The sequence below is a fragment of the Nasonia vitripennis genome, unplaced genomic scaffold (assembly GCF_009193385.2).
Source record: "Nasonia vitripennis strain AsymCx unplaced genomic scaffold, Nvit_psr_1.1 unplaced0033, whole genome shotgun sequence".
NCBI classification, from domain to species: Eukaryota; Metazoa; Arthropoda; class Insecta; order Hymenoptera; family Pteromalidae; genus Nasonia; species Nasonia vitripennis.
In genome coordinates, this window is record NW_022279812.1 from 45419 (window position 1) to 60341 (window position 14923).

Below are 14923 nucleotides of genomic sequence, written 5' to 3' on the forward strand. Positions count from 1 at the left end.
AAACGTGATTTTGGAACAATAGGACCGGTAATCCAGGAGCCTCGACCAAAGCGCTCACCGCCGTCTTTAGTAGCTCTTCTCGCAGCTCCCAGGAAAAATTTCCTCCAAGCTCTCAATCTCGAGTCAAACGTGAAGGGCAAGCTTGCAAGCTCTATGAGAAAGCTTACCTTGAAAGAGACTTCTTCAGAGAAGAGCGAAGGTGTTGCGAGTACCGCTAAGTTTCTGGCAGCGGCTGCAAGCTCTGGTTCATCTGCAGACAGGAAGAACTTGTCACTAAGCGATCCGACGTCCGTGTAGCACGAAAGTTGGCATATGCCCTGTTGGTGCAGCAGGTAAACAATCTTGCACTCAGTGGCAAAGGTGCTTTAGACTCCGACATGCTAATAGCGACACTTATGACAGATTTTCAAGCTCTGAAGAATCGATTTTTAACAAGAATTTTCTTGCGAAAGCTCCGAGACAACTGCTTCAGCGATCTACTGACATTTCACAAGATACTGTGCTCGAGCTTTCATAAACGAGGGGTAAGCGCCGCTTCAGCTAATTCGTGAGCTGCCTTGCGAAAGCATCAAGAGCGCTTCTCTAGCGATCTACCAACGATTCGCAAGAATCTGTGCTCGGGCTTTATTGAACAAGGCGTAGCACCGCTTTTGTCGATTTGCGAGCTCTAAAGGAACAATTTTTAAAAAAGATGCCTTGCAAAAGCTCCTAGAGCGGTGCTCCAGCGAACTGCGGACGCTTCGCTAGAAACTGGGCTCGGATGTTTATTCACGAGCTCTAAATAATTGATTCTTGATGCGCACACTCTCGCGAGTGCTCCGAGAGCGCTGCTCCAGCGATCTACTAACGTTTCGCTATAAACTGGGCTCGCATTTTTATTAACAAAGCAAAAGCACCGTACCTAACCGTTTTGCAGACTCTAAAAAAATCAAGTTTTGATGCGCACATTTTCGCGAAAGCTCCGAGAGCGCTGGTCCAGCAATCTACGGACGCTTCGCTAGAAACCAGAGTCGGATGTTTAATAACAAAGGGAAAGGACCGCTCCTGACCGCTTTACAAACTCTGAGAAAACAATTTTTATTGCGCACACTTTCGCGAAAGCTCCGATAGCGCTGCTCCAGCAATCTACCGTCGCTTCGCTAGAAACTGGGCTCGGTTGTTTGATAACAAAGAGAAAGCGCCGGTCCCGACCGCTTTACAAACTCTGAGAAAAAAATTTTGATTCCCACACTTTTGCGAAAGCTCCGAGAGCGTTGCTCCAGCGATCTACTAACGTTTCGCTATAAAGTGGGCTCGCATTATCAACAAAACAAAATCAACGCACCTAACCGCTTTACAGACTCTAAAAAATCAAGTTCTGATGCGCACACTTTCGTGAAAACATTTTATTTATAAATCATTGTGACGTTTTACTTCATGAAACAAAAAAGGGGATGCAAAACCGAATAATTGATATTCAGAAAATCACCATTGAAGCACCAAGAAGTAGAGAAGTGCCTCGTGCGCCGGTTTCCCTGCAAAAGTTTAATTTATTTTATTCAAAATCATACTTTATAATAATCAAATAGAATTATACAATCAAAAATATATCTTTGCCTCATAAATAGTATTTAGTTTTCTTGAATATTTTGTAAATCCGAATCTCGTCTAAAGTCAATTGGCTCGCACCTTTCTTAAGGTATTTAACCTTCGCGTTCACCGCGTCAAACTTCTCCCGGTAACGGTTGTAACTGTCGATTACTTGGTGAACTGAAAGTTTAAAAAATATTATTGCAAAATGCATGAATTATTGCCCGCTGGAGCTTTGCATAAAAAGCGAGCCCTCTGTCTCCGCATTAGCGGTCGTGCAAGGGTGTCGGAAAATGTGAACAAGCTAGGTTAGGAAAATAATTCAGAGAGCAAAAGAGAGCGAATTATTAGCATTATTGAGCGTATGTTTTCGTGTACGTAAAACAAACTTTAAATTATAAAAGGGCGCATCCGCGGTAAATAAATTTCATTCTACTTACAGGTGATAGTTTTTCCCAACGTCCTAGATAACTCCTCCGAGGTTTGGACGAACACATAAATTTTGTCGCCGGTATTCATGTGCCCTGCGGCCTGCTCGTCGGTAATCATCTGGTTAATTGTGTCGATCAGCAACAGCATTGGAATTTCTTGATTTTCACTTGCTGACTCCATTTTTATCTCCGTATCTCACTGCTTGCAATGTCGCGTTGAAAGTGGCGTTTTTTTCGATGCATATGAAAGTTTCATATGTTACCATGACGACACTTTTAGCAATCGACATACTCGAACGTTACTGTCAAATGTTATAAGCTACATTCCACTCTACAAACAGAAGTGCAATTAATCTACTGTAAGCATATTTATTGAATTTAATAATGCTTACTTCGCTCAGTTACGCAACTTTGATTGCAGTATTTGTGTTCCTGCGCCGCAGTTCAACAGTGGAAAAAACATTAGAACGGCCGCGTTTAAGACCGATAGGCTGCGGTTTAAAATACGTATCCTATTTGTTTATAGGACAAGCCGGGAACAAAGATACAAGTAAGAGTTTCCTCCAAGTGCTGGATTTTAAGTCAATCGCAGCAGGGCAAACTTGCAAGCTCGTTAAGAAGGTTTACGCCAAAACGCAGAGTCTCTGAAAAAAGCGGCAGCGCCGCGAATATCGCCAAGTTCTGGGCCAAGACTGCAAGCTTCGGTTTACCCAAAGATAGAAAAAACTTCTCAATAAGCGACCTGACACCCGTGCAACACGACAGTTGGCTCGAGAGTAATTGTCCGACCTCTCGCCAGGGCTATCAAGACACGTGCCGACGGTCCTATCAGACGCAGCGTTTGCTCAGCAGATTTTCTAGGCATGTTGGCCGTCGCGCAGTGGAAAGAAAAGTATCTTTAGGATGAGAAGCGACTTACGACACATGCCCTGCCAATGCAGCAGCTAGACAATCTCCACTCAGCGGAAAAGGTGCTTCAGATGTCAGAAATACTAGTAGCCGGCGAGTTCTTCTGCTTCTCATATAAATCCCCTCAAGCATAAACAATGCGCCAAAGACTTTGCGATGACCACACTCCAACAACGGCTTCCGGCCTCGTAAGCATTCCCCAGGATAATCTAAGCGCCGCGTCATCTGCTCATCTCAAACAATAGTCAGATATCGATAAGACAGGAATAGCGCCACTTCTAGCGAATTTTCAAACTCTCAAAAATCGATTTTTACGCGAATATTCTCGCAAAAGCTCCGAGACAGCAGCTCCAGCGATCGACTGACATTACGCGTGAAACTGTTCTCGAATTTTAATGAACAACGAGTAGCGCCGCTTCTAACCGATTAACAAGTTCTAAAATATTAAATATAAATGCGCACACTCTCACGAGAGCTCTGAGAGCACTGCTCCAGCGATATACGGACTTTTTGCAACAAACTAGGAATGGATTTATATAAACGAAAGGGAAACACTGCTCCTGATGATTGTTGAGCACTCAAAAATCGATTCGTGACGCATACACTTTAGCGAAAACTCCGCGAGCGCTGCTCCAGTAATCTACAGAAGTTTCGCTATAAAATGGGCACCGATTTCATTAACATAGGAAAAGCAACGCTTTTGATCGCTTAGCGAACTCTAAAAAGATCATTTTCGATGCGCACACTTTCGCAAAAGCTCCAAGAGAGAAGATCCAGCAATCTACGGACGTTTCACGAGAAGCTGTGCTCCGATTTACATGAACAACGGGTTGCGCCGCTGCTGACCGATTTACAAGATCTGAAAAATGAATTTTCAATGTGCACACTTTCGCGAAAGCTCCGAAATCGCTGCTCGAGTGATCTATCGACATTTCGCTAGAAACTGGGCTTGGATTTTTATAAACAAAGAAAAAGCAGCGCTGCTGACTGATTTACAAGCTCCAAATAATCAATTTTTAATACGCACTCATTCGCGAAAGCTCCAAGATCGCTGCTCGAGTGATCTATCGACATTTCGCTAGAAACTGGGCTTGGATTTTTATAAACAAAGAAAAAGCAGCACTGCTGACTGATTTACAAGCTCCAAATAATCAATTTTTAATACGCACTCATTCGCTAAAGCTCAGAGATCGCTGCTCGAGTGATCTATCGACACTTCGCTAGAAACTGGGCTTGGATTTTTATAAACAAAGAAAAAGCAGCACTGCTGACTGATTTACAAGCTCCAAATAATCAATTTTTAATACGCACTTTTCCGCGAAAGCTACGAACGCGCTGCTTAAGCGATCTATCGACATTTTGCTAGAAACTGTGCTTGGATTTTTATAAACAAAGAAAAAGCAGCACTGCTGACTGATTTACAAGCTCCAAATAATCAATTTTTAATACGCACTCATTCGCGAAAGCTCAGAGATCGCTGCTCGAGTGATCTATCGACATTTTGCTAGAAACTGTGCTTGGATTTTTATAAACAAAGAAAAAGCAGCACTGCTGACTGATTTACAAGCTCCAAATAATCAATTTTTAATACGCACTCATTCGCGAAAGCTCAGAGATCGCTGCTCGAGTGATCTATCGACATTTCGCTAGAAACTGGGCTTGGATTTTTATAAACAAAGAAAAAGCAGCACTGCTGACTGATTTACAAGCTCCAAATAATCAATTTTTAATACGCACTCATTCGCGAAAGCTCAGAGATCGCTGCTCGAGTGATCTATCGACATTTGCTAGAAACTGTGCTTGGATTTTTATAAACAAAGAAAAAGCAGCACTGCTGACTGATTTACAAGCTCCAAATAATCAATTTTTAATACGCACTCATTCGCGAAAGCTCAGAGATCGCTGCTCGAGTGATCTATCGACATTTGCTAGAAACTGTGCTTGGATTTTTATAAACAAAGAAAAAGCAGCACTGCTGACTGATTTACAAGCTATAAATAATCAATTTTTAATACGCACTCATTCGCGAAAGCTACGAACGCGCTGCTTAAGCGATCTATCGACATTTTGCTAGAAACTGTGCTTGGATTTTTATAAACAAAGAATAAGCAGCACTGCTGACTGATTTACAAGCTCCAAATAGTCAATTTTTAATACGCACTTTTCCGCGAAAGCTACGAACGCGCTGCTTAAGCGATCTATCGACGTTTCACTTGAAACTGGGCTTGGATTTTTATAAACAAAGAAAAAGCAGCACTGCTGACTGATTTACAAGCTCCAAATAATCAATTTTTAATACGCACTCATTCGCGAAGGCTCATAGATCGCTGCTTAAACGATCTATCGACATTTCGCTAGAAACTGGGGTTGGATTTTTATTAAAGGAAAAGCACCGCTCCTGGCAGATTTACAAGCTCTAAATAATCAATTTTTGGTACGCATATTTATGCGAAAGCTCCGACATCGCTGTTCCAGCGCTCCACCGACGTTTCGCTAGAGAATGTGCTCGGATTTTTACTAACAAAAAGAAAGCACCGTTCCTGACCGCTTTACAAACTCTAAAAAATAAATTTTTGATTCGAACACTTTTACAAAAGCTCCAAGAGAGAAGCTCCAGCGATCTACCGACTTTTTGCAAGAAGCTGTGCTCAGCTATCCATGAACTAGGGGTTGCGCCGCTGCAGACCGATTCACAAGCTCAGAAAAGACAATTTTCATGCGAGCGTTCTTGCGAAAGCACCGAGTGCGCTTCTCTAGCGATCTATCAAAGATTCGCGAGACACTGTGCTCGAGCTTTGATGAACTAGGGGTAGCGCTGCTGCTGCCTATTCTCGAGCTCAGAAAAGACAATTCGCATGCGAGCTCTCTTGCGAAAGCTCCAAGAGCGCTTCTTTAGCGATCTACAAACGATTCGCGAGAAACTGTGCTCGAGCTTTGATGAACCAGGGGCTGCGCTTCTCTAGCGATCTATCAACGGTTTGTTAAAAACTGGGCTCGAGTTTTGATGAGCAAAAGGTAGCGGCGCTTCTCACGGATTTTTGAGATACAGTTTCACGCGCTTGCTTTTAATTTCTAAATCTTACTGATTGCAGTCTTTCTGCTTTTCATTAAGTGTAGATGTGTGCTGTGGAAAGCGATACTCATCAAGACTTGCTTAAGATTCGCTATGTAAAGGGAGACTTATCTGTAGCTTGTTTGGGGATTCGCTGTTAGATAAAAATGTGTTTAGTTGAAGATCTTTTGCGCAATAGCTCGGCGAGAACCTAGTTGTGGTTTGTTTATTCATTAAAAAATAAGGTAACACTTCACAAGGGTGTCTCTTTACGAGTTTTCGTAGCTTTCGAATAGTACAGTGTACGATATGAGTGTGCAAAGTAGGTGATTCCCGCGCAAGTGGAATGGCGATAAAAGAGCAAGTCTGAGTAGTGTATACTTACGTAACGCATAAATATCGTATACAATTTTCTTTACTTATAAAAAATACAAGAATAATATCAATTTTATTTATATTTAATAGTTGAATCACATACATTTCTAAGAATCATCAGATAGAATTACATTTGCAGCAGTACCAATCGTGGTCACTGAAATACAATGCGTTTTTAGGTACTTCTATGTTTACACATGAGTAATGAAACCATAATAAGCAACTATCACATTGAATACAGTTGGTATGAACAGATTTAGAGCATTTGATACACGTGAATTTTTGTTTCGTTTTTTTATCCTGTACTCTTTGTTGCAGTTGTTCAAAAGCAGATTTTTTCATAAAATTTTGTAAAATGCAAATGTCTACGTCTTCGTCTAAAAATGAATCAGGTAAATGAGCATTATCTATGTCAGTAATTTCCAATACACACTCGCTAAGTGTCAAATTACGGATTTTCTCTTTTGAAAATTGCATCCAATTTAACATAGTCTTGGACTGATCTACAACATTCATGCACCTGTACTTTTCTTTTGAAATTTCGCTGTCTTCTCCAAAATAGACTAGTTTGTTCTATAATATTAAAATCAATATTCAAGTATAACGTTTATGTTTTTCAATTTATTGTTAGTAGTATAGATTTTAACTTCATACTCGCGTGTGCAACTGATAGTAATTATAAAAGAGTATTAAACTTGAATTAGGATTACAAAATACCTTTATAATTTTGTATCCTCTGCATTTTTCGGGAATAGGCAAGTATTTGTCATTCTTCATTGCTTGATAGTGATTTTTCAGAAAGCTTTTAACTATGGATAAGCCATTTTTAGGAGATTCAGATTGCCAAGCTTCTTCAATTATTTCATTCATCAAATCAGATCCGAAATGTGGAGTATCAACTGTCATGTTAATAATGACGTGATAGAGCTTTAATTTATTAGAAATTTCTGTTTCTTGTTCATCCAATAAAATTTTAGGATTTTTTTCCACCTTGCATAAACTTTAGAAAAATATAGGTTAGTTAATTATGCGCAGTTATGAAATTTAATATAAAGCGCTTTTGAGTCAAAGAAAACGCTCATAAGATCAAAGTTGTATGTAAGGATGTTCTATGGTTAGACGAAAGTTAATTAAGAGAATAAACTGAAACTTTGAAGATGAATTCCTCTAGTGTATACAAAACGATTCTGGGTTCCTGATAATTGCTACCAAACATATTTCTACAATATTGAGTTCAATGTTAAAAGGCTATACTTGGGCATAAATTTAAATCGAAAACGCAATTATTAGAGGGATAATTACATACATACATCTGTAGCACTTTCAAGTAGTAATTATAACCGTCATTTAATATACGCTTTTGGTCTAATAATTAGATATGTTAAAATCGAAATACTCACTGCATGTGCAGCCGAATACACTCTTTACGAGAGATAAAAAAATCTTTCAACTGTTGGACCTCTTCAGAAGAAGGACGATAAGAAAAAACTTCGGAGAAAATCGTCCTTAAAAACGTCGACGACAGAAAGTCTGGAATATCTTTTTCTCTCGATAAAACATCTATCAGTTTTCTATATTTACAAGGATTATCAGCAAACTTAAACAAAACTGTCTTCGGCATCTAGTGGACTACTATTTTAACCAATCGATTATAGAAAGCTCAATTTTTCTCTTCAATTTCAAACCGTTTTAATAGGTAGAACAAATCAATGGTATCGCGTGAAATTCGGTAATGATTTTCATTTGTTATCAAAGACATTCTGATTCGATTAAGTCAGTAAAAAAATTAATAAGGTATGTGTATTTATGTGTGCTGTGTGTGCTTAAAATACTTCACTTTTATGTAATTTAAATAAAGACCATAAAAAATTGTTTAAGTCTGCTTTTATATTTAACTGGCCAATTCTTTAAAGATATAAAACAGTAGAAGTAAGTTCATAGTCGCGAGATTCTTTATAAAAGAGTATTTTTTAAGAGAATATAATGGCACATCAAGGGGGGCAAGCGGGAGCGAGTGACGAAGCTAAACAAACAAATTTTAAATCCAGCTACCCCATAAGCCGAAATTCCGTATAAGAAAGTCTCCTTTTAAAAAATACGATAGCATATCGAAGGGAACGAGTGAGATCGAGACCAAACTTCAAAATGAATGTTCTTAAAACTAACTACCTCACGCTCTGAGATTCTTTATTAGACTTTTTTAATCTCTATTTCAAAAATACGATAGCGAATAGAAGAAGGCAAGCGAGAGCGAGAATCAAAGCTCCAAAACCAAAGTCAGCTTACTTAAAGAACATTCACGCAGTTGCTCAGAAATAGCAAAGCACGCAGTCTTTTTGTTTTTTACTAAAGAATAAAGCTGAGCAACGAAAAGAGACTTATCTCGCGTGTGCTATGGCGAGCGATAATCTTTTCTTTGTTAAGTCTTCTCTTGAGCCTCTCAGACGATTCATCATGGGAAAAAAGAAGAATTACTACAAGAACTTGCATGCGCTAGATCTAAAATCGCAAAACTGGCGGTATTTCTGTATTCTGCTAGATAATAGAGGTGAGCTTCGAGGAGAGACTTATCTTAAGCGTCTCCGGCAATTTGGCATAAGAAAAAATGTCAGTTTACTCAAAAAACTTTCACGCCCTTACTACAGAATCCTAGAGCTTGCAGTCTTTCTGTTTTTCATTACAAAATAGGCGTATGCTGTGGAGAGAGACTCTTCTGGCGAATTATACCTTCGGCCTCTGGCACGCTGTCTCCAAAAAATACGAGCCAGTATGTCTACGAAGAAGAGAAAAATCCCTGGACTGAGCCTTTTCGAGCTTTAATAAAGAAGTGCTCACGATTAACGGACTTTTTCGAGGCCGCAAATGACGCCTTCGACCTCTGACGCGCTGCTTTCAAAAGCATAAGCCAGTTTATCAATCAAAAAGCTAAAAACCCCTGAAGAGGGCTATACATCAATGACTTTTGATCGTTAAACTGGCTTGTACTTTTGAAACCGGCTCGACAGAAACTGAAGGCCCAATTTGCAGCGTCGAAAAGTGGATTGATAGTAAGCAGTTTGTCACCAAAGCTCGGAGAAGCTCGCTACAGAGATTTTTCTCTTCTCCATTAACAAGCTGGCTTGTATTAAGGACTACGCGCCAGAGGCCGATGGCGCGATTGGCAAAGCCAAAAAGCTCGGTTCGCTTTTTACATTTAAAAAAATTCGTACATTATTTTATGTACACAAGTAACTGAAAATCGACTTTTAAAAACTCCTTATCTATTAAACATAACAAAGGGTTCAGGTGTATCATTTATAGCACTTACTTTTCAGATAAGGTTCCGAGACCATCGTGCAGCTAAATTTCCAAAAACTGCAAGAAACGTTTGTGTCATAATGCACAAGCGCTACAAGCGATTGAGAGCGCTGCTTAAGTGATCTATCGATATTTCGCTAGAAACTGGGCTTGGATTTTTATATTATCGCAAAAGCTCCGAGACAGCAGCTCCAGCGATCGACTGACATTACGCGAGAAACTGTTCTCGAATTTTAATGAACAACGAGTAGCGCAGCTTCTGACCGATTAACAAGTTCTAAAATATTAAATATGCGCACACTCTCGCGAGAACTCTGAGAGCACTGCTTCAGCGATATACGGACTTTTTGCAACAAACTAGGAATGGATTTATATAAACGAAAGGGAGACACTGCTCCTGCTGATTGTCGAGCACTCAAAAATCGATTCGTGATGCATACTCTCTAGCGAAAACTCCGCGAGCGCTGCTCCAGTAATCTACAGAAGTTCGCTATAAAATAGGCCCGATTTCATTAACATAGGAAAAGCAACGCTTTTGATCGCTTAGCGAACTCTAAAAAGATCATTTTCGATGCGCACACTTTCGCAAAAGCTCCAAGAGAGAAGATCCAGCAATCTACGGACGTTTCACGAGAAGCTGTGCTCCGATTTACATGAACAACGGGTTGCGCCGCTGCTGACCGATTTACAAGTTCTGAAAAATGAATTTTCAATGTGCACACTTTCGCGAAAGCTCCGAAATCGCTGCTCGAGTGATCTATCGACATTTCGCTAGAAACTGGGCTTGGATTTTTATAAACAAAGAAAAAGCAGCGCTGCTGACTGATTTACAAGCTCCAAATAATCAATTTTTAATGCGCACTCATTCGCGAAAGCTCAGAGATCGCTGCTCGAGTGATTTATCGATATTCCGCTAGAAACTGTGCTTGAATTTTTATAAACAAAGAAAAGCAGCACTCCTGACCAAATAACAAGTTCTGAACAACTATTCTCGGATTTTAATAAAAATACGGGTAGTGCTACTTTTGGCAGGTTTTAGAGCTACAAAAAATTAATTTTATAATTTTATGGATGAAGAATTAAATTCAAATTGTATAGGTCTTACCTGGCTGACCTCTACATTCATTATAAAACATTCATTCTTTATTACAAATTTTATTTTCATTATAAATCACTTACAGGATCAAGTAAATGAAAAGTTCATCGATTTATGACTGACAGTGTTATAGCTATGCCAATTACGCATGAATTTTTGCTCAAGTGTGAGTGTGCGTTTGTCTTTGTCGTATTGCAAGTCTGCTAGAGCTTTGCAGATGTTAGCTGACGAACTAGAAATTTGCTTTTATAGCAGTTTAACATGAGCTGCGTCTCCCCGTACCGATTTTCTTACGTCCGGGTGTAGCCAACTGATCATCTCGAACATCATTATCGTTTCCTATAATGATGCTTGTAGAAAACTTCTGCAGCATTTAGTTGCGATGGCTAGCTGTGGCTTGAGCAGACGTTTGCATCTTCGCGTTAAACTATTGAACAGCAACCTTTGGTTACGGTATCTGCGAAGTCGCTGAGTTCAACCTTGTTGGCCACTTCGGTACTGGGCTATGTAACGGATCTTGCGTATTCATCTTCTGTATTGACGACTGCATGTTAATTAAGAGGTTGAGATGAAGGAGTAAATCATACACAAACGGGTGTCTTTGAACACTCGTTGCAATTCGTTTGATACTTAAAAAATATTGAAAATTTAAAATGAAACAACTCACTTCGTCAAAAACAAGCTGATTAGAAGTAGAGAGCAAATTCACTGAGTAGGAGTAGTATGGGATCGCGCCGATGGAAAAGGATTCGCAGCAGGATGTAGGAGAGGTTGGCAAGTTGACCAGCAGCCCGAATAAACTTCTTACACGATCTGTCACGTAAAGAATTTGTATGGATTATACTTTTTATTTGCACAATGAGCACGCGTTTAAATTGTCCTAATTGCCGTTCAAACTGGCCGCTTACTAGATTATGGTTCTGAAAATTGTAACTTATATCTAAAAATTAACAATCAAGTAATTTTTTTTCTAAAGCACTAATGAAAATAATGCTTTAAAATTCTTTTACAATACAAACTTAGCATACACACTCAATTATTCGGCAGATTTTGCTCTCAAACCCAGAGAATTGTTGATGACGTTTAAAAAGGAACGTTCGAGTCAGGCCAAGGACGCCTGACATTCAAGATCTCAAACTAACTCGATACCTCTCCAAAATTCAGAGCACTATGTTTTTTTTAAATTCTGAGACTGGGCTTGGATTTTTATTGAAAAGGAAAAGCACCGCTGCTGACAGATTTACGAGCTCCGAAAAATCAAATTTCAATGAGCACTCTTTCGCGAAAGCTCCGAGATCGCTTCTTTAGCGATCTACCGACGTTTCGCGAAAAACTGTGCTCGGATTTCGGAGTCGAGCGTTGTGACAGGGACACCTCTAGCAGACGAACTAACCTTGAGTCATAACAATAACAAACCGGTGTAGTACCGTCTTGCTTCGGTCCGCCCTGTTCCGCGTTCCGCTGTGGTCGCCATGTCTAGCTCTCGCGAACTAATTCACATCTTACAAAATTTATTTCGTTAATTATTAAAAAATAAAATCTACATCTAACGATAATGTTTTTTGGTGGTTTTAAGCATTATTGGCCACGGCTTATGCGATGGAAGGGTAAAAAACATCCTGCCATACTTTTTTTTGCACTTATTATTTTTAGCCTCTGACAATTTTTTTACTGATAAATCCTATCGAACGGAGCAAACGACAGAAGCTAGAGATAAGTTTACTCTAACTTTTCACTAAAAAAGATTTGTTTGCACCCCCGCTAATTTTGCTAAAATCACCAATTTAAGTATCTGTACGCTTGATCGTAGACATACTGTATAGATATACATGCGACTCTTTAATTATTACAAAGGCTACTTGATATATATTACAAATATAAAAGAATTTAAATCATATGTCCTGTTGACTCATCTGTTGTATTATAGACATAAAGAAGCTTGATTGCTATACACCCAACGTCAATAATTCTGAATAAAAAACAGCCGCGCCATGTCTCATCAGGTTAAGTTAATTGATCAGCTAATGCGAGTAAACACTCTGTGCGGAGGGCGAGTACTCGAGCTTTTTTCTCATCTCACGGCTTGCAGCCGTTTCTCTACTGCTGCAAGGGTCGAATATGCATATGGTATGCAGTTACATGCAATTTTTGAAGCCCATGCTTAGTAGCCGACACTGGCAGAAAACCGCCTGTAGTTCCAAAATATTCTTATTCCAGGAAGATAATTATTCAATTGAGTTGGGCGCCATCACTAGCCAGCAACTGGATCGGATCTACCATAATATACCTAGTCTTAAACGCGGGCTCCAGTGGAAAGATATCTCCACCGTGGAGCAGTTGCTCAAGACAGCAGTCGAAGTCGAGGCCGCTCAAGCATGCAAAGCCTCGTATGGAGCACCTCCGAAGCCCGGTGTAGCAATCGTCCCCGAATGCGCCTTTAAGGGCGAAACGCCGATGACTGGCGGTAAAACGCCGGTGGCAGCCATGGGGTTTGCGGAGCAAACCGACACCCTGCCCTTACTGGTTGACGCCATAGGCAAGCTGTTCGACTCGAAGCTTGCAGCAATAGCGCAACCGGCGAAGCACGTTAACGCTGGAGGAGGCAGCAAGAAGTCAACCCCTCAGCGAGGACGCTCCGGACCTAGGAAAGAGAGAGGCAAGTCTCCTAGTCCGAAGCGCAAAAGCCAGAGGTCTGGCGAGAGTTCCGGTCAATCGGACCAAAGAGAGCAGAAGAAGCCAATAGAATGCTTCAAATGCCGTGGAAAAGGCCACATTGCTCGAGAATGTCCCTTGGGTAAGGGAAGCGGCAAAAAGGAGGAGTAGGCGAGATTACTGCTCCTCTTAAACCGCCGCGCAAGGAGTCTTCCCGAGAGGAGAGGCACGTGACGGAGGGCGTAGCCGATACCTCGCGCGAAACCTCAGGCGATTTGCATTTACAGGTGCGCGCTCAGATAGCTCTCGGCCTTCGGAAGGTAAACACAGGGCTTCGTTTGTACAATTCAAACGATGTAATGTAACGGGGTGTAAATTTGATCAACGAATAACTGGTTAAACGACTGGATCGCATTCCCTCGATGCGGCGGAGGACTCTCCGCCCGCGAAACACCTTCGTTGCATGCAGCTGTCTCAGCTGCTTCTGTTTTGCTGGGTCTACGCGACGCCTGGCGCGTGCTCGGCTGCTCAACTGCGTTAAATAAGTACTAATAAATAACGCCCGCGGAGGCGGCGGTATTCGCAGGAAGAAACAGGAATCAGAAGTAAGCGAGCGAGGTTTAGAAATGACGATAAATCACGTAAAATAATAAGACTAGGGTTATATTTGCTAGTCGCGAAATAAACGTGAGTTTACAATCATAAAATAATAATATGCGAGTCGCCAACAACTTTGCGACTCGCCGTGACGCCAGAATAATCACGCTCGCACGCGTATATCGTCGTGAAGGTCGCGCGCGCCGGATCACACTCGCACATACACTCTCTCCCATGCACTGCGCGTTACACAAACTTTCTCTCTCTCGTCGACGACGTTCCTAATCCTGGACAGGCTGTGAGACTTGGCCACTGCGCTGACCGCTAGGCAGGATGATCAGGATTACCCGGACTCCGCGTCGCACTCACACACAAGATACAATTCGATCCGCTGGACACAGCACAGCACACGATATCACGAAAGTTTTTGAATTGTACGAGCGAAGTCCTGTGTTTACCTTCCGAAGGCCGAGAGCTATCTGAGCGCGCACCTGAAGGAGAAAGTATCTGTACGCTTGATCGTAGACATACTGTATATATGACTGACTGAATGAAAAAAGAGAATCAAAGAGGCGAAAAATTAATTTTTTTTCGCGAAATTGATTTTCAAATTATTTTACAAACAAGCAATTTTCTTAACAAAATAATATGGTAATTAGAAAGATCTTATGAAAATTCTTTGAAATTGTATACTCATACATAAATATCAACAGGAGATCAATAAAATATATACAGAATTCGTAAAACGTAAATAGGTTATTTAGCAATTCAAAGTTAGGGCCAGTCGCGGCGCGCTCCCGACGGCACAGTGTATAAAAAACTTATACTTGCCATCGGGGCGGTGCAGTGCCCCTTTGATGAAACAACTAATAATTATATTCATCATTTGAAAGGATCACAACTGATGGAATGTGAGCATTGATAACAATGACATTGTATATTTAT

General features: G+C 40.6%; 2 protein-coding genes across 2 annotated transcripts; both read right to left on the reverse strand.

The window, feature by feature from the left end:
- Window positions 1–1286: 1286 nt before the first annotated feature.
- Window positions 1287–2315, reverse strand: LOC116418116. Its single transcript, XM_031933258.1, has 2 exons — window positions 2010–2315; window positions 1287–1749 (listed from the first exon to the last, which is right to left on the reverse strand). The coding sequence occupies exons 1-2, from the start codon at window positions 2179–2181 to the stop codon at window positions 1598–1600; spliced, it is 324 nt and encodes a 107-aa protein (XP_031789118.1). The 5' UTR covers window positions 2182–2315; the 3' UTR covers window positions 1287–1597.
- A 4043-nt stretch (window positions 2316–6358) lies between these two features.
- On the reverse strand, window positions 6359–7531 carry LOC116418115. The gene is made up of 2 exons (XM_031933257.1): window positions 7054–7531; window positions 6359–6909 (listed from the first exon to the last, which is right to left on the reverse strand). Exons 1-2 carry the CDS (start codon window positions 7240–7242, stop codon window positions 6454–6456), a joined length of 645 nt encoding a protein of 214 aa, XP_031789117.1. The 5' UTR covers window positions 7243–7531; the 3' UTR covers window positions 6359–6453.
- Between the last annotated feature and the right edge of the window lie 7392 nt (window positions 7532–14923).

Coding starts and splice junctions, on each gene's coding strand:
- LOC116418116 (XM_031933258.1), bottom strand. CDS start 2,181: ATGGAGTCAGCAAGTGAAAATCAAGAAATTCCAATGCTGTTGCTGATC. Junction 1,750..2,009: donor GTTGGGAAAAACTATCACCT/GTAAGTAGAATG, acceptor TTAAACTTTCAG/TTCACCAAGTAATCGACAGT.
- LOC116418115 (XM_031933257.1), bottom strand. CDS start 7,242: ATGACAGTTGATACTCCACATTTCGGATCTGATTTGATGAATGAAATA. Junction 6,910..7,053: donor GAGGATACAAAATTATAAAG/GTATTTTGTAAT, acceptor TTAATATTATAG/AACAAACTAGTCTATTTTGG.